Source organism: Podarcis erhardii, assembly GCF_964252035.2.
Source record: "Podarcis erhardii genome assembly, chromosome: 10".
Classification (NCBI taxonomy): Eukaryota; Metazoa; Chordata; class Lepidosauria; order Squamata; family Lacertidae; genus Podarcis; species Podarcis erhardii.
Genome location: NC_138500.1, coordinates 69,033,814 through 69,058,756, shown reverse-complemented (window position 1 = coordinate 69,058,756; position 24,943 = coordinate 69,033,814). Strand labels below are relative to the sequence as shown.

At 42.8% G+C, this 24,943-nt stretch overlaps 1 protein-coding gene across 1 annotated transcript in view; it reads right to left on the bottom strand.

The window, feature by feature from the left end:
- Positions 1–18,195, bottom strand: part of SLC26A4 (solute carrier family 26 member 4) — a 29,284-nt gene extending 11,089 nt beyond the window's left edge. The window contains exons 1-14 of the mRNA XM_081878487.1: positions 18,000–18,195; positions 16,832–16,996; positions 16,528–16,667; positions 15,788–15,898; positions 13,972–14,156; positions 12,521–12,685; positions 11,301–11,453; positions 10,678–10,760; positions 9,382–9,529; positions 6,986–7,099; positions 5,434–5,511; positions 5,136–5,231; positions 3,258–3,364; positions 390–459 (exon numbers count right to left, since the gene is read on the bottom strand). Of these exons, the coding sequence (XP_081734613.1) occupies positions 390–459; positions 3,258–3,364; positions 5,136–5,231; positions 5,434–5,511; positions 6,986–7,099; positions 9,382–9,529; positions 10,678–10,760; positions 11,301–11,453; positions 12,521–12,685; positions 13,972–14,156; positions 15,788–15,898; positions 16,528–16,667; positions 16,832–16,983 (1,602 nt within the window). The 5' untranslated portion in view covers positions 16,984–16,996; positions 18,000–18,195. The remainder of the gene's footprint in view (positions 1–389; positions 460–3,257; positions 3,365–5,135; positions 5,232–5,433; positions 5,512–6,985; positions 7,100–9,381; positions 9,530–10,677; positions 10,761–11,300; positions 11,454–12,520; positions 12,686–13,971; positions 14,157–15,787; positions 15,899–16,527; positions 16,668–16,831; positions 16,997–17,999) is intronic.
- Between the last annotated feature and the right edge of the window lie 6,748 nt (positions 18,196–24,943).

The following is a 24,943-nucleotide window of genomic DNA, read 5'->3' as shown; positions in this document are numbered from 1 at the left end:
GGGGGGAAGGGGGGGGAACCCGCAGGAACTCGCAAGACATTTTCGTCTTGTGAAGCAAGCCCATAGGGAAATTCGTTTTGCGAAGCGCCTCCAAAACGGAAAACCCTTTCGTCTAGCGGGTTTTCCGTCTTGCGAGGCGTTCGTCTTGCGGGGCACCACTGTTGATACAAGCAATGCCACTTCATCTTTTGCAACAATGCCCTTACTTCAGCTCGTTAGATGGATCGCTGCATTCCTACCCCATCCAGCAAGACTTCCCTTCCTCACTATAATACTTGAGCAATTGAACAATTGCCATCCTATCACTGCAGGATAAAGACTAGTAAACCCCCAAGCAACTCTAAAAAAAAAATAATCTGATGAAATATTAACTTGTTAGAAAGTCTTACGTTTTTGTATTCTTTGATGTTCTTATATAGGTCTGTGCCAGGAATGCTGCCAAGGCTACCCCAGGAAGGACTGACAAAAACAAAACAAAACATTGATCAAAGTACATAACCTAATGTTAAATTAATGTATAATACAGAACAGTTTGTTGCAAGTAAACATTGGCTGAACTGATATTAATTACTTAATCTGTAAGCTAGATAGCAAGACATGGAAAGTATCTTTAAAAAACTCCTTACATGTGAATTGACAAGGACTTACTTATTTTAGTAGTGGAATGGTTCTTAAACCTGATTTTATAAGGACAACTATTCTGGCTTCCTTGTTGTTTGTGGACTACCATGTTGTCTTACTTTACAGCCAGCTATGAGGGAGGATCATGAAACACTTTAGAATTAAAGCTCAACGAGGACATTGATCTTCCGTGATCATGATCCAATTTGTTTGCACAAAACACATAGAGTAGCACCCATGTTTCTTGAGTCTTTTTTTTTTTTTGCCCCAGTTTACACCTCCAGTGAAATCAAGTGGTAACACTTTCCGGAGATTCTTCCACTTTGGATAGGTGTTTGAATGCTAACCCATAAAAAACAGGATTTATACTCTTTTCTTTGTTGTTATTATTTTTATAAATTATCCACCCCAAGATCCCAGGTCAGGTTGCAACAAATAAAAGTCAATATTAAAACAGTTTGAAACAACTTAAAATGCAATTTGTTGCAGTAGAGAAGTATTTTTTTTTTAAAAAAAAAACTCCTCACCATCATCTAAAAGTAGAAAAACTGAGAAAAATCTTCCCAAAGATACAGAAAGGTGACTTTGATTCTGCAAAATGCATAAACTGTGCCCTAATACTTTGCTTTATTTACACAGCTCAGAGTTTCTTCAAAACAATTCCCCACAACCTGGTACCCTCCAGCTTGAACTCCAACCTGCCCAGTCCAAACCAGTGCAAGCCAATGGTCTGGGATGATGGGAGTTGTAGTCCAACAGTACCTGGAAGACACCACATTGAGAAGCCTGATTTAAAGCATCCCTTACAGCCATCTGCCTGGCTGAAAAATATACAACTTGTAATTCTAAAATGAGAAGTAGTGTCATGTTTCTGTGCTCCTTAGGAGAACATTAAACCACTGGTATTTACATAATAAGAAGTTATCAATTAACCGGGCAGTATAATTTTTGCCATGAAGGAAGTGTGCCTTCCTGAGCTCTGTGGTGGGATCCAACACAATCCACACTGACAACTCAGACATCCAAGTTCAGCATCCTTTAACAATTAACTATTAATTTTACCATAATTCTCAGTTTTTATCTCGAATAATACTTTCCCCGGCATCCTCCACAACAATAGAGCCACTTCAAGTTTCTAAAGTGTGTGTCAAAGCAATTGAACTATTTGTTGACTTCCATTCCTTTGACACCCCCCTGAACTTTCTTTGAGCTAGCCTACGCACGAACTGATTTAAATTCAGTTCACTCCCCCAAATACTCCACCTAATCTTCATTCATTTACATTGGAGATGGGGAACATGTGGTCCTAATAGGTGTTGCTGGACTCGAGTTTCCAGGCCACATAGTCAACAATGAGGGGTGATAGGAGTTTGAGCCACAACACCTGCTCTACGTCATAAGCAGAATATGTTAACAATGAGTTCCTTCTTAACTAATCAGCTAGGTTTCCCCCCAGATTCCTTATCTGCACCATATGCTATCTGTATCAGTGTGCCCGGACACTGAGGTCCAGCTCCGAGGGCCTTCTGGCGGTTCCCTCACTGCGAGAGGCCAAGTTGCAGGGAACCAGGCAGAGGGCCTTCTCGGTGGTGGCGCCCGCCCTGTGGAATGCCCTCCCATCGGATGTCAAGGCGATGGACAACTACCTGACATTCAGAAGACATCTGAAGGCAGCCCTGTTCAGGGAAGTTTTTAATATGTGACATTTTAGTGTATTTTTTATCTCTGTTGGAAGCCGCCCAGAGTGGCTGGGGAAACCCAGCCAGATGGGCGGGGTACAAATAATAAATTATTATTATTATTATTATTATTATGTGTGAGAGAAAAAGTTATGACACTGATAAAAATAATACTTAGCTAGAAATGTAAAAAAGGGAGGCTGTTTACACATCAAGCATCTGACAAGGTTCAGGAAAACAAAGGATACCACAACAGGAATTCTTAAACAAGCCAATGCGATGGAACACTGCAGGGCTGCTGCCCTCTCAACAGCAGTAGCATCACCAACTACCAAGATGAGGCAAGGTGGCAGAAAGGACAGAGCTGTGCAGCACCACTGGAGTTCTGAACTGGCTTTGCCAATGCAGCTCTGCTGCCCCAACCGCACCAGCACACTGCCTTGCCCTGGTACAAAGATTTCTGGTACTAAAATGAATCTGTTATTGCATCACAGTGGGCCATCTCTTTAGAATGTAAAAGTTCTTCTTCAGCGTTTTTTCTCTACGATTATCATTGTAGCCTCTAGGAGCACTTCAAAGAAGACCAAATGTCAACAGCAGTACCAGAACAGAACAGAACTGTCTATGCTTTCTTTCAGGAGCTTACTGTGGTTTTGACTCAAACTATTTACAGCCTGTTGGCCTAGTTCTGTCTGCACTATTCCAAATTATCATATCTATTTATGCATTTTCTATTTTCTCATTCGTAACGGGCTATGGGGAAGTAATTTCAGCTGTGTGCGGCGTGATTTGTATTTCATTTTCATTTTCCAATTTTAAAACTAGTGACACTGTTTGTTTGCAATAGCAGAACAATAGTAACTTGTGTCACTCTTCTTCTTTTGTATTCATTTATTTACTTGTCTTCTTGGGAGTGCAATGGCAGAAACTGCCCCTGCCTATACAATAGTTACTTACAATTGAACTCTCAGGACAACCGTCAGCAGTGCAAACACCAGACCAGCAAGTAACCCCAAATCTAGTCCCAGAATGATGGACGCTATACATGTGAAAACCCAGATCATCTGGAAAAGAAAACACAAGAAAAGTCAGACCATATCCCATTTGTAGACAGGGTGATTCCAGCCAACCACCGAAAGCAGACTTTTGTAGAGCAGAGAAATGAAAAGATGTGAGGAAGCAGCTGGGGCTGCCTAACTGACATGGGAGGAAATCCCACAGGCATGGCAGGGAGTGTTATTTCAGAGGAAACATGCAAACTATGCTTCTTCATATAATAATAATAATAATAATAATAATAATAATAATAATAATATACCCCTCCATACAGAAATCAACCATGTTAGCAGAAAGGATTCTAGCCTTCTTACTAATTGGTTGTTTTTCTGTGTATAGTGAATTTTGTTTTATACAAAGGAGTCATGTGAATCTCCCAGTGCCATGCCCAGCCTTGACTTGTAGCCAGACAGTGACTCATTGGAGGATAAATTTGACCTTCAATTGACTGAATACTTGAGGGATCTAACAGAGTCTGCCATACCAGTCCTGAAGGAATCTGTCCGGAACTTCCTTTAAAGGATCTTCTTGATCCATCAGGATGGATTCCAACGCAAGTGTAGGGTTGCCATATTTCAAATAGTGACAACCCGGTAATGCACCCTCACTTTGTCAGATTTTTTTTTTTGCAAAATCTTCCCCCTATTTTGTTAGGAAAATCGCCAAAAAACCAACACTTCCAATATGGACTGCCATACACCCGGGGTTTCCTGGGCATTTTAGTTGTTTTTTGAAAATTCCTCCAGGGCACTGTTTTGGGCAGATGAATCCCAGCTATGTCCAGGAAATTCTGGACATATGGCAGTCCTACCCAAGTGCAAAAATGTCCCCAGTGGGGTCTGAGGGAGAAGTCAAGCCACCCCTCACAACCCTTTAGAGCACAGAAATCCAAGCATTCAAGCCACTGTCAAAAGTCACTGTGCAGCTAAGGTCTCCTTATGAAGAAGGGTGCTTTCTAAGAGGAACAGATTTCAGAACACCCTTAAGCCCCAGCAGCAGTGGGAGGCCAAGCTATATCAGCCTGTACATTGAGCTTCCCAGTTGCTAGAGCAACACCAGTTGCTGAAACTTACCTTGTCTACACTGGATGAGTTTTGTTTTTGTTTTGCTCAAACCGATTGCTTGTCCCTAACGCTGGTTTTGTCTTTAGCTGTTTACACACCATACATTTAAAGCACAGCACTTCCCCCACCAAATAATCCTGTGAACTGTATTTTGTTAAGGATAATTGGGAATTGTAGCTCTTTGAGAGATGAACTACAGTTCCCATCCTTCTTTGCAGGAGAGGGAAGTGCTTTAAATGCATGGCATGTGTACAGCCATTTGGCACTGTGTGCTTGGCTTATCCTACCATTGTCTTGGCAATCTCATAGGGGAGGCCTTTGCTTCAGTGGTTTGGGGGCCTACACACTGCGGGTGGTCCAAGGTATTTTGACACCTGAGGCGGAATGCCCCACTGATGCCTGCTGAGGTGGATGCAGCTCGAGTACTGCTGTACCACACCAGTGAGAACTAGGTCTATGTACAAACATCAGAAGAAGAAGCCACAGGAAATTGTTTGTCTCCTGAACCCTCAGTGATTTGGAAACCTGACATAGTAACCAGGGAATCCAGCACTGTACATTGGTGCATTTGTTCTATTCAGAACATTATTCCCACCCCCACCCCACAATGACTTGAGATTCTCAATTATTTATTTATTGTGAATTAAAATGAAAAGCAAAGGGTAAGCATTTAATTCAAAATATGAGTTGACGGTTCACACGTTAAAGAACTCACAGCATCTGCCTTGCTCTGCCTCCACAGACGGGGTACGTCAAATATTTGCATGAACATCCCTTTCAAGTTGGCAATGACCACAGCTGCCAACACAGACTGCAACGAAAGAAAGACATATTAACCTGTATTGTTCAAGGAAAACATGGGCAGTATGTGTATTTACATGTTAGTCTTTGTGTGTGAGCAGGAACAGGAAGATAACAGGGGAACGCTTTCTGTTTATCAGGAAGCGGACTAAAACATTACTTAAGTTTATGCACTCAAAAACGGTGCGATGACAAGTGCAATAATAAAATACCTTCTGCAAAGGTTCGAGCAGTTTCCCCAAGGCTACAATGGCAATCAGTACGATTCCAGCTGAGATTATTCCAGCAATCTGAAAAAGATGTTTTAGATAATAAGGAAATAGAGTTTCTATAATGTATGTTTTTTGTATAACAGACTTTTGTAGGCTATTTATTCTTATTATGGATTGTGGGTTGTTGTTGTTTCGTGGGGGAGCACAGGGACAAGTTCAAAAGCAATTCAGTTACCATAAGCAAGTTTTTGCCTAAGTAGTACAGTGGTAATTTTAAAAAAAAATTGGATGTTTTAAAATTTTCTTTCATAGGTGTTATGTACTGAGTTGAATAGGATCCAAAATGCAGCAGTCTGATTGGTCCTAGAACAATAGGATTCAGAATGCAGCAGTCTGATTGGTCCTAGAACAATGCAGCAGTATGATTGGTCTGCAGGAGCCACCCAATCCGGCTCCAGATGGAAGTGAATCCACAACCTGATTGGCCTACAGGAGAATTCCAGAATTAGCCAATCATGTGCAGCCCATTGTGTAAATAATGTATATAAAGCAGATACTTTGAGGGAACTTTCATTCTTCCTCACCACTATGAGCTGAATAAAGAGCATGAAATCCACTCTCGACTCTGAGTATATTTCAATAGGGATATGCCAAATGCACACAGCAGAGTCTTGTATACATCTCAATGTCCTTCCTAGCTGCAGCTACTTTCTTTTTAAAGTACTACTGACTGACTGTGAATGAGAACTTGCGGTCATCTGATTACTCCTCCAAGAAACCCAGGTTCCTACTTGGGATGGGCCCTGCAAACTTCCATTTGAAACCCCCTTAAGCTACATACTCACACCTGAGTGATCAATGAAGCATTCAGATGACTGCCCACCCCGCCCCACCGCGACATCATTGTATTTAATCTGGGCTCAGGGATATTTATTTATTTATTTATCTATGGAGTTCCTATTGCATGCAAGTTAAGGTCATACCATTCAGGTGCTATAAAGGTAAAGGTAAAGGTACCCCTGCCCGTACGGGTCAGTCTTGACAGACTCTGGGGTTGTGCGCCCATCTCACTCAAGAGGCCGGGGGCCAGCGCTCTCCGGAGACACTTCCGGGTCCCGTGGCAAGCGTGACAAAGCTGCATCTGGCGAGCCAGCGCAGCACACGGAAACGCCGTTTACCTTCCCACCAGTAAGCAGTCCCTATTTATCTACTTGCACCCGGGGGTGCTTTCGAACTGCTAGGTTGGCAGGCGCTAGGACCGAGCAGCGGAAGCGCACCCCGCCGCGGGGATTTGAACCGCCGACCTTTCGATCTGCAAGCCCTAGGCGCTGAGGCTTTTACCCACAGCGCCACCCGCGTCCCATTCAGGTGCTATAGTCTTCTCTTAATGTCAGGGAACCTGGCGCCCAGGAAATCAATGAAACGTTTGGCTTTCCGTTCAGAAACGCCACCCACAAAATCGGTAACAGTGAGATTTCGAAGAATCACTGTGCGCTAAGCAATACATGGATTAGAATTGTCTTTATTGTTTATTCTGATCAAGCGGAATTACCTGGGTTTTCCCACCAGTGCTTTCTTGGACTGCTGTGCGGGACAGAGCAGTGGTGGCAACGAAGCAAGAGAAGGCCCCTGAAAAAATATTGCTGATCCCAAAGGCAATAAATTCCTAGAAGGTTAGAAGAGCTTGGTGTTAAGACAATTTTTCTTCCTAAAAAAAAAAAAAGCTTTCTCCTACACAGTGGGAGAGCTTCATGGTCCGGCACCGGGGGGCAGAGAAAAGGCGGGGTGCTGTGCTCCCCCTGCACTCCTCTTCCTCTGCCAGTGCTCCTACACATAAATATTATTTTGAACTGTAAATTGGGAAGGGCTAGATCCAATTTCAAAACTGAATCAAATGAGGTTGTAGCTGTACATTCGAGGTGCAGTAATTTTTTTTAATAGTGTGGAATTATCCAACAAGCATATAAATCAATATGGCTAACCTGATCCAAAACACCCACCCACCCCACTCACACATGAAAACAAAGACCACTACAGCCAACCACAAATGAACAACCACACCCTAGGCCAACCCCCAACCTCTTTCACCACCAAAGGAACACAAGTGAACAACAGAGAACCTGCACAAGCAACGCTGACACCAAACCCTACATATAGTAAGTAAAATAGAAACATTGCCACCCGACCCCACCCCCCCATCTCCCCCACCCCACCTCTTCCCCCATTTTCTTCCTAATGTCTCAACAAATGAAACTGATTTGTAAAAATGTTACAGGGGGGGGGAATACGAGAGAGAGACATTGCACACACTTTTGTAAATCAATAAAATCTTTAATACAGTGGTGCCCCGCAAGATGAATGCCTCGCAAGACGGAAAACCCGCTAGACGAAAGGGTTTTCCGTTTTGGAGGTACTTCACAAAACGAATTTCCTATGGGCTTGCTTCGCAAGACGAAAATGTCTTGCGAGTTCCTGCGGGGGTTTTTTCCTCCCCCCCCCCTATTTCTAAGCCGCTAAGCCGCTTATCTGCTTATCCGCTAAGCCGCTAAGCCGCTAAAAGCCGCTAATAGCACTAATCCGCTAAGCCGTCAATGGGCTTGCTTCGCAAGACGAAAAAACCGCTAGACGAAGAGACTCGTGGAATGGATTAATTTCGTCTTGCGAGGCACCAGTGTAAAATAAAATAGTGTGGAATTATGGAACAAGTTCCTTTTTAGGACTTGACCAACGGCAGAGCTCTGTAGGCTTATGCATAGCTGTTCCTGGAAACAGACATATAAATGTAAAGACACAGCTGTTAAAGAAGAAACAATGGGAAGAAGAATAAAACAAACAAACCCTACGGTAATTGCCTTAAGGAAAAAAAATGCTTGGCAATTCCAATTGTTTAATTTGTACTTGCCCTAGTTCCAGATACAATATATTGAATATTGCCATAGAAATAGCCTTCATACCATCTCAGATATGCATTCTTACGTACTACTTAAAAAAATGATAGCAAGGATAAATGCTCCATTAGAAATCTGGTTCAAACAGACTCATCTAAAAAAAAAAATGGAGAAGGAAATACTTCTTCCTAACAGCTAATGTGAAAGCGAATTGCATAAAATGACAGGGCAACCAAAATAATCAATGGGTGGAGCAATTCCCCTGTGAGGAAACGATGCAGTGTTTTTTGTTTTTGTTTTTAGTTTAGAGAAAATACGACTAAGAGGTGACATAACTGAAGTTTATGAAGCTACACATGGCATGGGAAAGTGGATAGAAGTAAAGGTTGTCCCTCCTTCATGGCACTAGAATTCATGGATATTGAATAAAGCTGAATGTTGGAAGATTTGGGGGCAGGCAAAATAATGTACTTCATCATGCAGCAAATAGTTATACTGTGGAACTCTCTCCCACAAGAGGCAGAGATGGTCACGGACTTGGCTAACTTCTAAAGAAGATTGGACAAATAATACAGAGTTGGGGGAGGGCTCAACGTGAGTCTGTTATTGGTACTAATTCCAGGTTGCCGTCAGATCTAGTTCCACCCTTGATGAGAAACACTGGTGCCATCTGTGTGGGAGTCCTGGGTGCCTGGGCATACACAAAATTTTGTTGGGACCTTCCTGAAGCTGCAATCGGTCCCACTGGACCTTCCAGAGGCTGCTGTGGGTCCCATTAGGCCTCTTCCTGCTGCATGACATCACACACATGCCACGCACATGATGTCATAGGTGTGCGCCGGGCACCCACAAAGTGAGGCAGAATCCGGCACGCCTTATGAGAAATAGTCTATTACTCATTTAAATCTGACAATTGAATTACTTATTTTCCTAATATAACCACTAAGTAACTTCACCTATAATCACCCCCATAATGGCTGAAAAATAAGCATGCTCCTCTCCATAAATAAGATTCAGCTTTCGCTTCACAGTTTATAAAAAGTGCTTTGGTTTCACATACCTGATTTCCATCAATAGCATAGTCGTATTTGGTTGCATAGACTTTGCCCACGGACACAGCAATTGCATAAGCAACAATGGCAATGGAAAAGGCAGATGCTATCATGTCTCCAAACATGCTGACCGCTGGAGCTTCGGGAGGCAAAAACCTATATATAAAAAAGGAGGGAAATATATATGTGTGCGCATTTGTGTTTTTTCTACAAATACTATGACTAACAAATTATTATGATGGCATTTTTCGACTCTATAATGAAACAATTTGGGGATGTGGGTGTGTAACCCATTGGTGCTTCTCCCTGGAGTAAACAGACAAGATTCACTTGCAAAATTATTTGTTGCAAAATACGTTGTATATTCGTCATTTAGTTGGAGAGCCCCAAAAGACAAAAGCCACTTGTAACATGAAAGTCCTTCGGATAAAATGCATTACCAACTGTTCGTGGGAAATGTGCTTGCAGTAATGAGACTCGTCTGTCCCACAGCCATGCCGCCATGTGTTTACCCTCCTGACTGAATTGTGTGCACTTGTGTAGTCCAACGTGCACAACTACCTAATAATGTTATTTCTCTCCATCCAGTCAATTACACCCAACATGTCTTGGATTCACGTTGGTTGGAACCTTAACAATTTATTTGCCAAGCTGCTCCTTTTTCCCACCCCAACACCCCAGCCTCTGTGTTTTCTCTTACAGCTACTTCGAATATTTAACCATACACAGAGCAGGGGAGGGGATGTGAAGATTGGATCTGGTTTTGTTTCACCACATGTATATATTCATTGTGCAATTCTACCAGCTGGAGTTTAGCACGTGTACATGATGTAGTCAAATTGACTCCACTTTCACTTGATACATGACTGAGCTGTTTCCCACCCACCCACCCAACATTCGAGTACATCTATGTCAGCTGGTTTGAGTGTGGTGCTAATAATGCCAAGGTTGCAGGTTTGATCCCTGTCTGGGACAGCTGCATGTTCCTGCATTGCAAGGGCTAGATCAGACACACACCCCCAACTCGGCCCTCCAGATGTTTTGGGACTACAACTCCCATCATCCCTAGCTAACAGGACCTGTGGTCAGGGATGTTGGGAATTGTAGTCCCAAAACATCTGGAGGGTCGAGTTTGGGGGTACCTGGGCTAGATGATCCTCAGGGCCCCTTCCAACTCTACAATTCCATGATTCTATGTAGATAAAAAATTATGTATGAAGTGGCTAAACAGTTTCTATTAAAAGCTGAGCCATTAGTGTGTCCTTCAAATGTAGCTGCCCACCGAATGAACAATCTGCACTCACCCACTAGGAATAGATTTAACAATGCCTGCCTTGTACTTTTTCTCCAGATCAACACCATACGAAATTCCAGCGGCGACTATTGTCTAGAATAAAAAGGAATAACATCATGTTGTTGTTATGAGTTCAGGGTGTTACACTGACTGCTAGACCCCTCTTATCCCTGGATCCAGCAAGTGTTAATCAAGGCTTCTAATTCTTGGAATAGCCTAGCTAGCTTCCTGACAAGGCGATAGCCTGGATGCTGAGCCATTACAGTGGATTAAGGGGATTACGGTGCTCGGTGTGAGATGGCAAATGGGTGGGGACCCCGCCGTGAGCTGGAGAGAGAGTCGGAGAAACGTTTGAGAACAATGTCTGATTTCTCTTTGAATCCAAGACTGTAGCTATGGGAGAACCAAGACCCTTTTGGGGTGTTAATGTGCAAATAAACCATATATCATAAAGACACCGCAGTCTCCACTGTGCCTCATTCCCGAAGGAAACACAAACCCTGGGTAAGCACTTGGGACCCTTGGAATCTCGCACCGCTTGGAGATTGGGGTGGATTGCGACAGTACAAACAGAGAAAACAGATATTGTTCTCCTGTCAATCGAATCCCTTGAGCTTAAAGTAGTTGTCTTACCACAATCACTTCTATAGGAATAGGAACAGGGATCTTGTGTCTGAATCGATCGTTTATTTCCTTGACTACCATACAAATAACGATGGTCAGCAGGCCAGCAATGAGATCGGCAATGTTGGTTTGTCCAATATTTTTAAATATATCAATGAGGGTCTAAAAATAAAAAAGACAATGGGAAATGCTACCATTCAGTTTGAATAAACCACATTCTCATCTAAGGTCCCAACTGCACTTTTCACTTAAAGCTGTATATTACCAATTATGACTTCACTGGGAAGAGTGATTGGTTGTCAAACCACTGAGCATGCTCAGCTGGCAGGGGGCAAAGTGGGCATGGGAGGTTGACCAGAATCCCAAAGATAAAGGTAAAGGTAAAGGGACCCCTGACCATTAGGTCCAGTTGTGACCAACTCTGGAGTTGCGGCGCTCATCTCGCTTTATTGGCCGAGGGAGCCGGCGTACAGCTTCCAGGTCATGTGGCCAGCATGACTAAGCCGCTTCTGGCAAACCAGAGCAGTGCACGGAAACGCCGTTTACCTTCCCGCCAGAGCGGTACCTATTTATCTACTTGCATTGGCATGCTTTCAAACTGCTAGGTGGGCAGGAGCTGGGACTGAGTAACGGGAGCTCACCCCGTCACGGGGATTCGAACTGCCGACCTTCTGATCGGCAAGTCCTAGGCTCTGTGGTTTAACCCACAGCGCCACCCGTGTCCCTTAATCCCAAAGATAAGCACTCCAAAATGCAACATTGTGCTGCAGGTCCCACTTGTATCAGGTAACAGCAAACTCAGGTCCAAAAAAACAAATGGCTGTGTAGCCGAAAACATATCAACATGTTTGGGAAATCCTAAAGTCTAAAGTAGAAGGAAAAATATTCAAGGGAGCAAAACCAAAACTAAACCCAAAACAGCCAATGGGAAATGAGTATGTTCACTGGCCACAGAATGATGACTAACTGTTGCAGGAGGCACAGAAAATGGGAGGGAGGGGGAATGTAGTGGAGCACCCTGAAAGAAGATATGGCTGGCTGAATAACTCCACGCTGCAGCATTTTGTTGCCGGCCCCACTTGTATATAAATGCATACAGTGATCTAATAGCTAAATTAACATCCACTTGGCTGAAACACTAGCTCCAATAGTCTCCTCCCTCAACTGTCATCTATAGCAGCCATTCCATCAGGCCAAGCACAACCCCCAGCTCAGCAAGACACACTTACATAGATTATGGAAAGGACCCCATTGTAGTTTTGGGTTGGGACGTTTAAGACTATCTTCAGCTGTGAAACGAACACTTGAAATGCTGCAGCTGTTGTAAAACCCCCGACCAGTGGATCAGCAAGATATCTCACGATAAAACCAATCTGAAGAAATCCAAACACTAGCTGGAAAAAGAAGAAGCACGGAATAGTTTTATGAACAGTTAGAAAGCATTAGAATAGCCCATGATTTTAACAAAATTCAGGATTTAGCCATCTAACATAGAGTGATCAAGACTCTTCTTTTGTCTGTTTTAATCTCTTAGCTCCAATTTATGCAATTCATTTATTTATTTGAATTCTGTTGTATAAAAACAGTAAGAACGAGCACTAAATAAACAGCAAAAAAATTAAAACATTAAATAAAACTAGCAGTATGGAATGTTCTCACCATTTAAAAATTGAAAGTCTAGGAAAATATAAAGGTTTTCACGTGGCACCCAAGACAATCAAGTAGGTGCCAGGCAGAAAGACTCCCCAAAATGGGGTGCCACAACTGAGAAGGCCCTGCTCCCAGTTTTACCCACCTCACCTCTGCCCATTGGTTCACCCAGAGGAGAGCCTCCAATTATCATCTCAGTACATGGGCAAGCTGGTGAAAAGATTCCTCCATGTATCCTGGTCTCAACTTGTGTAGGACTTAAGAGTAAGTACCAGGATGGTATGGATTTACATGAAGGCCTTGCTTGTTGTTTTTAGATAGATTTTCAATAGTTCTTTTCTCTTTTAATGGTCTGGCTTTCCCACCTTTAAAATGATCGTACTGAAATGCAAGAAGACTAAAAAGCCATTTTTTACTGGCTGCAGGAAACAAGATACAAAATGCAAGGCTTTAATCCCATGACATAGGTAAAGGTAAAGGGACCCCTGACCATTAGGTCCAGTTGTGACCGACTCTGGGGTTGCGGCGCTCATCTCGATTTATTGGCCGAGGGAGCCGGCGTACAGCTTCCGAGTCATGTGGCCAGCATGACTGGCGAACCAGAGCAACGCATGGAAACGCCGTTTACCTTCCCGCCGGAGCGGTACCTATTTATCTCCTTGCACTTTGACGTGCTTTCAAACTGCTAGGTTGGCAGGAGCAGGGACCGAGCAACAGGAGCTCACCCCGTCGCGGGGATTCGAACCGCCGACCTTCTGATTGGCAAGTCCTAGGCTCTGTAGTTTAACCCATAGCGCCACCCGCGAATCCCATGACATAAAAGGATACAAATGCTTGGTATTCCCAAACTGTGCAGAACAATAAATGTGAGGCAAGCAAACTTGCATTCCACTTTATTATTTGAGTACATTTTGGCTCTAGTTGAGGAAAATAGTGAGTGTTTAGCATGAAGCTGTTTCTTCTATTCATCAGTTCTTTCATAAAGTATAAAAGCAGCAACATTTGAGACAGTTCTATCCAATCCCTTTACCTGGAGAATGCCAACCAAAAAAGTGATGGTGCTGGCAATAATCACTCTCTCGGCATCTCTTGATGCAATATCTATAACTGTTTGGTTCAGCCCTGTCATGTTGCTGCTGACCATGTGGAATTTTTCATCAGGCGCCATGCTCAGTACTACTGAGCCCACCATCAAACTGACGACTGGGAAAGGTCCTGTTGGGAATAATTTTATATATTTTACATGGCATTTCTTAACAGTGTGCTTCAAACAGCTAACAATAAAACAACAAAATTAGCTTAAAATGTAGAAGCACTAAATTATACTAAACATCCAAAGGAATAATAAAACCAATGTTTCATGATATGCAGAGCCGAGGGCCTTCTGGCAGTTCCCTCACTGTGAGATGTGAGGTTGCAGGGAGCCAGGGAGAGGGCCTTCTCAGTAGTGGCGCCTGCCCTGTGGAACGCCCTCCCATCAGATGCCAAGGAAATAAGCAACTATCCTACTTTTAAAAGACATCTGAAGGCAGCCCTGTTTAGGGAAGTGTTTAAATGTTTAATGCTGTATGCGTTTTTAATGTTCGATTGGGAGCCGTGCAGAATGGCTGCGGAAACCCAGCCAGATGGGCAGGGTATAAATAAATGATGATGATGATGATGATGATGATGATGATGATGATGTTTTGTCAGTTTAAACAATCAGGGTGCTGCTCAGTGTTAGCCATACACAGTGCAGACCCCTTGAAATTAATGGACTCGAGTTGTCAATTGATTTCAATGGGTCTACTCAGTATACCTGAAGGAGTGTCTCCATCCCCATGCCTGGACGCTGAGGTCCAGTGCCGAGGCCCTTTGGCAGTTCCCTCATTGCGAGAAGCAAAGCTACAGGGAACCAGGCAGAGGGCCTTCTCGGTAGTGGTGCCTACCCTGTTGAACGCCCTCCCATCAGATGTCAAAGAGATAAACAACTACCTGACATTCAGAAGACATCTGAAGGCAGTCCTGTTCAGGGAAGTTTTTAATGTGTGACATTTTAATGTATTTCTAATCTTTGTTGGAAGCCGCCCAGAGTGGCTGGGGAAACCCAGCCAGATGGGTGGGGTACAAATAATAAATTATTATTATTATTATTATTATTATTATTATTATTATTATTACTACTACTACTACTCAGAGAATGGCTAACATTGTCTATCACCCAAAGCTACCACAGAAAAAAAGGATTTAAGATCCAGATTGTCATACACATCATAAACTAGAGTCCTTGAGAGTGTATATTTTCTGCATTATTGTCACAGCTGTCTGTCATATAGAATTAGCAGTTAATACATTGAAGTCATCATGCTGAGTTTAAAGTGCTTAACTATTACATTTGGACCTGTGTGAGCCTAAGTGAATCAAAACTGGCATTGAACCTGATGTCTTGTAAAGAGCTCTGCTAAGGAGCAGTACTAGCAAAATAAAAGATTACATACATATAATGTAGGCATCAAAGCTATTTCCAGTAGTCATGGCAGAAAGTTAGCTCAGTTGGTAGCGCATGAGGCTCTTAATCTCAGGTTGGCAGGTTCGAGCCCCACATTGGGCAAAAATATTTCTGCATTTTGGGGGTTGGACTAGATGACCCTTGTGGTCCCTTGCAATTCTACAATTCTACACTTTGTGGAAAAATATGGATAAGTATAAAGGTCTACTCAAACACAATAAGAAGATGCCACCATAAAAGTATATTAGTAAACTGGTTCCACTAAAACTACTGTCTGAGATATTCCAATACCTTTGAATAAGTTTGACATTCTGTAACTAATAGTTGGCCGATAGTAACATGAGAAATATATAATTACCAACTGAGATGTGTCTTGATGTTCCCAAGAAGAAGTAAGTCAGGATGGGGAAAAAAGCAGAGTAGAGACCATATCCAACGGGAACTGCAACCAGTAGCGCATATGCCAAGCCTGAAATGATAGAAAATAAAGTATTGTACAGTGGTACCTCGGGTTACATACGCTTCAGGTTACATACGCTTCAGGTTACAGACTCTGCTAACCCAGAAATAGTGCTTCAGGTTAAGAACTTTGCTTCAGGATGAGAACAGAAATCATGCTCCGGCGGCGTGGCGGCAGCAGGAGGCCCCATTAGCTAAAGTGGTGCTTCAGGTTAAGAACAGTTTCAGGTTAAGAACGGACCTCCGGAACGAATTAAGTACTTAACCCGAGGTACCACTGTATTGACTAATCTTACAATAGACTCTTTTGATATCTACATCAAGTAGTACCTTTCTACACAGGTATTATTGATGTCTGTATTCCACATCTTAAACAAAGTTCCATGTACAAATAGGAGCTATTCATGTTTGAAATTTGCAAGTTAGCCAGATTTTCAGCTGGATCCTAACTTATTTTGCTCCAAATGAAGATGCAGCCCTGAACTTTTCCAGATTGCTGACGAGTCTTTTAAAAAATGGTTAAGTAAATCAGGGCAGTGACCCACAACTGCAAGACAGAGTTTAGGCAACTTCATTACATTCTAATCCCCACCAACCCACCCCATAATAATAGTAGGAGAAAGATTGGATCTCTCTTACCTTGTAAAGTAGCCACAAGTCCAGTACTGACACCGGAAATTATATCGCTGATGAGCCATTCCTTCACTCTGTACTTAGGCAGCCATTCCAAAATAGGGAACAAGGTCTTGGTTACCTGAATGGCTTTTCTTCTTGAACAGCTGCCAAGGACAAAATGTTAAATTGCTCGAGTCGCACTGTGAAATGCACTCCGCTCCCCTGCCATGGCCCACCCTCCTTCGACCCAGGATTTTTTGATTTCTTAGGTGTCACCTGCCCCTGCCCCCCGCCACCAAACCGTGATGTATGGCAGCCGGTCAGTCACCTGCAAGTTTTCTGGACTCGTTCCCGGAGTGTTTTGGGCACCACCAATTTCCTCTCGTTCTCCTCTTGAAAGGTAGGCTCATTGTACACCGGCCGGGACACCACATAGCGGCTGAGATCCGGGAGGGCTCCATCGCCTCCACCTGCGGCCATGTCCCTGCCCTGTCTACAGGTGGAAACAATGAAGGAGAAGGACAGGGTCCCCTAAGCACACGGTCTCCAGAGGCAGCCAGCCATCAAGGACAGCACGCCCTGCAAACTTCGCCCACACCTGGCAGAGCCAGGTGAAGCCGGCCTCTGGCAACACAAGCATCTTCCCAGGGGATGGAGCTTCCGAGACGGCCGGCTCCTGCTCCTCTTCAGGGACCCTCCAGCCAGCTTCTCCCTTCTGGGCAAGGGAGACCCATTATTTTGCTCTGAAGGCCGTCTGACACCCACTCCCCCAAAAAAGACCCCCCCCAAAAAAACACTCCTCAATCTGATCACTAAGGCCTCTGCTTCTTTTTATTTTCTTTCCTAAAAAGCCAGGACATTCTGGGCCTCTGTGTGTGTGGGGAGAACAGCCTGAGCAACCTCCCCACATGGAGAGACACGGGTGTGCCATTCTGACGATATTCTGGCGCTTCTTCCTTTAAGAAAAGGGCCAGGGGAAAAAAAAAGCAAATTCTGTTTTGTCTACTTAGGATATAAGCTCCCCGACCCCTTTCTTTCTTTCTTTCTTTCTTTCTTTCTTTCTTTCTTTCTTTCTTTCTTTCTTTTTATCTATCTATCTCACTTTCTCTCTTCCATCTCTGCAGTCCCTTTTTTGCGTGTCAACCTGCGCTAGCCTCCCCCCCCCCCCTTACGCCACAGTCTAGCCCAGTGTTTCCCAATCATGATTCTCTAGCTGTTTTTGGACTACCATTCCCATCATCCCTGGCCACTGGTCTTACTAGGTAGGGATGATGGGAGTTGTAGTTTGAAAACAGCTGGAGACCCAAGGTTGGGAAACACTGGTCTAGCCTAGACCCGTCTCCCCCTAACTGGAGTCTCCAGCTGCTTTGGGACTACAGTTCCCATCATCCCTGACCGCTCCTTTCGCTAGCTGGGTATGACGGGAGTTGTAGTCCAACCGCAGACCACCTCCGCCCCGCGCGCTCCCCTTCGCGTCCCGCCAAATCCGCGCTAACCGCGTCAGCTGCTCCGCCGCGCTCCGTTCCCACCGCTCTCCACAGGTCTCTGCCTCTTCGCCTCAGCCCGCTCTGGCGCGCCAAGGCAGCGCCGCTGTCCGGGTCCTGAAGCGCCAAAGAACCTCAAAACAATTTCTTCTTCTTCTTCTTCTTCTTCTTCTTCTTCTTCTTCTTCTTCTTCTTCTTCTTCTTCTTCTTCTTCGAGCGCACCTCCTTCTCCTCACCTGCGCTCGCCCCCAGAGCCCCAGCTTTGGCCGAGGCGTGGGACCCGCCCGCAGCATTTATACAGCCAGCCCAGCCTCAGCCGCTTAGCCTTTATTTACAGGCAAACAGAGCGATGTGACAGGTTGCCGCCTCCCTGCCTCCCGTTACCTGTTTCCCATTCTCAACCCCATGAACCTTTGAAGCGGAGCTGAAGCAGTTTTTCTGCCCCTGATGCGTTCCAAAGTTAAGCTCTGGGCTGGCCCCTATCATTCATTCATTCATTCATTCATTCATTTGCAAAAATAAATAAAATAAAAACGCTGTGCCACCAAGTTTAAAAAAAACCAAGGCAGCAAACAGCGTAAAATGAACAACAAAAGTGTGTTCATAAAAGATGAACAAAACACACCACAGAACACTAGGTCGGATTAATACACTGAGATAGCTGGATCCATAGGAGCCAACTCCTAGGAGCCAAGGTCCCTTTGCCACCCCCACCCCCCAATTGAGGGAATCAGGGGCCCCAAAATTGATGGACATTGGTATATGTGTGCCACATCATGTGTCTATGTGGATTACCTGAGGCCCCATATTTTATTCAATGTGGCACCCCTGGGATCACCTCCTGACAGAAAGTGTGAGTGAACTGGGGAGTTTTAAGCAGGAACCTAAATGTCAATTCTATAAAGGCCCTGGCCTTAGCAGGCATAATGTGGAGCTCAGGAACATCTCAAGATACTCTTAGTAGTGCCATAAATCTCCATGTCCCCTTTGAGGTCCACAATAAGGATCTTCAGTCAAAATTCAAAATCTGCTTTGCCCTTCAAAATCTTCAAAAATACTGTAAAATTAAGGAATGTTAGAAAGATGTTGGAAAAAGAAAGTTAGGTGGTTTTGGTAGAAATGATATAAAGGATTAAGTAAAAATGAGTTGATGAAATTGACGAAAGAGAGGACGTTAAAATATAACATATTAAATTAAATTACTTAAATGAAAATTAGGTTGGAAGGATTTGCTGAAACGACGATTTGAACTAGAATACAAAACTGGGATGTGTGAGGAGGTCAAGGAAAGAAGTAAAGGAAGAAAGTTATATAAAGGTTTAATCTGTTCTTTTTCTTTGGTTTTTTTTAAGAGAAGGTATTTTTATTTTTTATTTTTTCTCTGTTGTTGTATTCTTTTTTTGTATTTGGTATTGTTCTTTTTTTCTTTTTGTAACTTTTAAACTTTGAATAAATATTATTAAAAAGAAGAAGAAGAAGAAGCGGGTACACACTGCAAATCAGACACCTGCAAGTCTAGGAGGGAGTCCTCTATGAAAATCCCTGCGCCACTTCATTTTGGCCCAACAACCTCCCCTAGTGACCATGTAGAATTGAGAAAAGAACTAGGAGAAGGGGGCACGCCACAAAAACCTTTTTGGCCAGCTCATATCACGGACGCAGCAAGGAGGAGATTGTAGTTTTGGGGTACCCTAGCATCACAACTGGCCCAGTGCTTGCTTTGGGTGCATAACATGGTCAAGTATATTACCCCATTCAGTAATAGTCAACATATAGGGGGGAAATAACAAGGAACTCAGGGTTCACCCCCAAATTAAGCTTTCAAGTGCTTCACATTATATATTGGCACCAGTGAATATGTTTCCTCTATGAAAAACCCTAGCAAAGCATCCAGCCCAAAATCTTCAGTTTCACCCAGGAAACACTAGCCTACTGCCTTTGTGCCAATAATTGCCAATGTATATAGAAAGGAATAAGGAACTGGGATGCATGCATACCCTAATTAATATGCTGAGAGAATCAGGGGGTTGTTGCCTTCAAAACACCAATATTTTGTGTATGCTAATGTATCCTTGTCCTCATGTTTGTTTATATTTTTCTTCAAGCGTACGGGCTCCTTTTCCTTCTCTTTGTCCTGATACAATGCATATGATAACAGGAACTATAATAGCTATTAGTTACTTAAACTTTTGCTAAAGGAAAAACTGGATACCTGTTGTACAAATCAGCAGTTTTATGTGTTAGCAATATATAAGTAAATTGCACATTGCAGTTAGTGTTTTACTGTGTATCAAGGAGACACCACGCTTTGTCATTGCAGAAATGCTGTAGAAGGTAGGCTTGTAGTTACTGGAACTGTGGCATTTGAAACTGGAAAATCCCAACCCTACATTTGGTCCCAAAACAGTCACCACTTCTGCACCTGTGTATTTTCTGTTATGGTAGCCTTTCCAGTTTGGCTCTCCACACTACGACTATGACTCAAAGCCCAAATTTAACAATTCTTCCATGTGCTTGAACTAGTATTCTTAATTAGTATGGAAGTTGGAGCACAAAGTTGAGCCATTTCATAATTGCATGCTTAACAGATCCTTGGCGGAAAGGGACTCACAAAGTCCCTTGCACAAATTGTTTATAGAAATAATATTTCCCCAGCTTTTGCAATTTCCCAGGGTTGTCAATGTTTCTTTTCAGTTTTCAGAGACTCTCACCTAAGAGATCTACAGCAAACCTTTTTAGAACTAAAATACCCAGCAGATGAAGTTAGACAACAGATCAACAGAGCCAGACTGATACCCAGAGAGAACTTGCTGCAAGACAGACCCAAAAAAGAAAATAACAGAACACCTCTAGTCATCACATACAGCTCCCAAGTTAAAACAGTACAACGCATCATCAGAGATCTACAACCTCTCCTGGACAATGACAGTTCTCTTTCTCAAGCTCTGGGAGGAAGACCTTTCATTGCCTCCAGACAGCCCCCCAATCTTAAACAACTCCTAACCCACAATAATACTATAACCAGACTTAACACGGACACTGGCACCAGAGCCTGCAATAAACCCAGATGCCAACTTTGCTGCCACATACACCCGGACAACACCATTACTGGCCCCAACAACATCACACATACCATCTCGGGACTATTTAATTGCTCATCGTCTAACATTGTGTATGCCATAAAATGCCAACAGTGTCCTTCAGCTCTCTATATTGGACAAACAGGCCAGACCTTACGCCAAAGAATAAATGGACATAAATCCGACATCAGGAACCACAAGACAGAAAAACCAGTAGGAGAACACTTCAATCTCCCAGGACATTCTATACAAGATCTCAAAGTAGCTGTTCTATTACAAAGGAATTTCAGAAATAGACTGGAAAGAGAAGCTGCTGAATTGCAACTTATCACCAAACTTAAAACTATGGAGAGACCTGGTTTGAATAAAGACATTGGATTCTTATCTCATTATACATGACAAAGCCATTTTTCACCTTCTCACCCCTTGCTTTTTCCTGTTAGACCTATTGCAGTCGTTAAGAGTCGTCAACAGGCTCATCGCAGCTATCTGCCAATCACCCATTCCCACCACCCTTCTGAGTAATACCCCTCCCCACCTTCTCACTATATAGAAAGGTCCGGTGACTTCTGTTTCAGTGTATCTGAAGAAGTGTGCATGCACACGAAAGCTCATACCTAGAACTAACTCAGTTGGTCTTTAAGGTGCTACTGGAAGGAATTTTTTTATTTTGTTTTGACCATGGCAGACCAACACGGCTACCTATCTGTAACTGCAACTGAATAAAGTTGAACATCAGGAATCACAAGACAGAGAAACCAGTAGGAGAACACTTCAATCTCCCAGGACATTCTATACAAGATCTCAAAGTAGCTGTTCTATTACAAAGGAATTTCAGAAATAGACTGGAAAGAGAAGCTGCTGAATTGCAACTTATTACCAAACTTAAAACCATGGAGAGACCTGGTCTGAACAAAGACATTGGATTCTTATCTCATTATACATGACAAAGCCATTTTTCACCTTCTCACCCCTTGCTTTTTCCTGTAAGACCTATTGCAGTCCTTAAGAGTCATCAACAGGCTCATCACAGCTATCTGCCAATCACCCATTCCCACCACCCTTCTGAGTAATACCCCTCCCCACCTTCTCACTATATAGAAAGGTCCGGTGACTTCTGTTTCAGTGTATCTGAAGAAGTGTGCATGCACACGAAAGCTCATACCTAGAACTAACTCAGTTGGTCTTTAAGGTGCTACTGGAAGGAATTTTTTTATTTTGTTTTGACCATGGCAGACCAACATGGCTACCTATCTGTAACTCTTTTCAGTTGGCAGTGACACCATTAGTGAAAATAAGTGGACACTCTGCATCTTTACTTTATTTGTTCCTTATATAGTATATTAACAAATCTGCTGGCTGAACCAGGTGGGTAAATGTAAATATAGCTAGGAACTGCCCCAAAACAAAACAAGTAACAGAATTTGAGTTTTGTTGTAATAAATATATACATGCAGAACATTACAATAATGGGAAGTTGTCAGAGTACGAATTACTGTGGCCAAACTATCCCTGTCTAGGAACAGGTGTGGCTTGAAAACCAGCTACAGCTACTGGATATACTTGGGTCTCTAGTGACAAGGTGGAATTCAGAAGCCTTTTTACACACATGCTTCTTCCAGAGGAGTGCAACAACATCAAGAACAGAGCATGTTTCTTAATATTGGACTGTTGTTCATGTTTCTAATAACCAGATAACCTCTTTTGGAGTTTCTGTTTGGAATGAAGTTGAGATGCCCGGATGAATGAAGACTGGAAAAAACATCGCCTAGCAGAGGGATGAACAGCTGGAGTTTACTCTGGATTTAACATCTATTTGGAAGAATCCTTGTAGATATAGCTGGCAGATAGTGGGAAGTCCTTTTTACTCATTTTTAATATTTATTTTCCTTTTAATTCCTTTACTATTTCCTTTAATGTTCTTATTTCTTTGCTCTCTTGCCTTTTCCTTTTCTGTTTCTTCCTCCTGGCGTTTTTTCCCCCTTGTTCTGCTTCAGACTTTTGTATTTTGAATGGTCCTCTACTCAAGAGTTAACATGCAGGTGATGGTTAGTTGATAAAGTACCCTGTGTGAGACAAGGAAGATCTCCCAGGGTGGGAAGGTGGGAGAACGGAAGCTCCGAGGTGACAACTGGAAGGGTTCACCTTTTTCTGTATGGGACAAGTTAAAATAAACCTTTGAAAGAGAACTTTGTATTATTCTCCCTCCCTCTTTTTTGTTTTTGTTTATATTAGTTTGGTTGACATGGAGAAATAGGGTCAGGTGTCAGCTGCATACTGGTGCAGATCATATATAAACTGATTACACGTAGACAAAGATATCAACATACTTCCATGTGTACAAATATATAATAATTTGATTCTAAATTAGATCCTACAATTCATTTATAGATGAGAAAATTTACTCATTACTTCAATTCACAACACCTTATGTAAAGCTTTCTGTGTTTTTTTAAATAGCAGGTTCTTCTTACTGTATTCAATAAAAACAGAGCGAATTGTCATAAACTTAAGCTTGTCATTCTCTCTTCTTCTAAAAGTGTTTTTTTCATTATGACTTTTTTCAGTTTTTTTCTGCCTGTTCACCTACAGAAGGTATTTGTTTGTGGTGCTGTGTTTTTTTGTTTGTTTCAAATATGTGATCAACTGTGATGTTTACTAGCACATTTGTATGTCCTTCACATGGATAGGAAAGCTACCTATTTATCACCACAGTCAACTTTTGTATCACCTGCTGCTAACATCAGAATAGTATCTTTTTCAGGAGATGGGACAGCATTTCTCAAACAGTAGACTGAGGACCACCAATAGTCCTGTCGCATAGTCCACCCAGTGCCTCCTCATCTGCCCTGTCCCCTAGGAATGCTGCAGCCTTGGGGCTGAGGCAGAGGTTCAGGAGGTGAGGAATAAAGGTCTCCCTTCCCTAAGAGAAAAGGGCCAGAGATGAAGGAAACCAGAAAAAGATAAAAGGCTGGTCTTTCAACGGTGAATAGAAATGCTTTTATTTAAAAATAAAAGCAAACTGTGAATAGAAAAAACAAAACAAATTCCTTCCAGTAGCACCTTAAAGACCAACTAAGTCAGTTCTTGGTATGAGCTTTCGTGTGCATGCACACTTCTTCAGACGAAAGCTCATACCAAGAACTGACTTAGTTGGTCTTTAAGGTGCTACTGGAAGGAATTTGTTTTGTTTTGACTATGGCAGACCAACACGGCTACCTATCTGTAACTGTGAATAGAAAAGAACAGGGTATAAAGTTTTAAGAACTCCTGCTGAGTCAAATAAACAACTCCATAGCCACACATATGTAAACTATCCTTCTGGTGTACATCCATCTCAGTTTGTATATTTTTGTACAATTCCTGAGTGGTTTTTTTAACCATTGTATTTGTGTGATATAACAACTGATGGCCCCATAAGAGAGGGAAATATCAGTACAGCAATTCATGTCCCTACTGGAAGGAGAAAACTGACTTTTAAAGAAACCAATCCCTTTGCGACAGATGAATGGGAGAGCAACTGACATATATATATGTGTGTGCAAAACAATTGACCAGGAACTTTTTATAAGCCATTTTCCTTTATATTTATTGGAATTACTTGTGCAGCTGCAGCTAACTTAACTGGAGTCTGTGCCATTGCGCATACAATAAAACCGCTAAAGGAAAAGTATTTGGATAAACTAGTATCTTGAATTTGTGGTCACTCTTCTTGTCTGGGACCATCTTGTCTCATCATACCATTTTGCTTGGCCTCCACTCATTGATCTTTGCACCCATGGACAAGACCTTGTAGATAATCCCCTGCTCCCCTGATTTCAGGTGTGCAAGACACAGTGGGATTGTGTTGCTCCATATTACTTCAAAGGGCAGCAC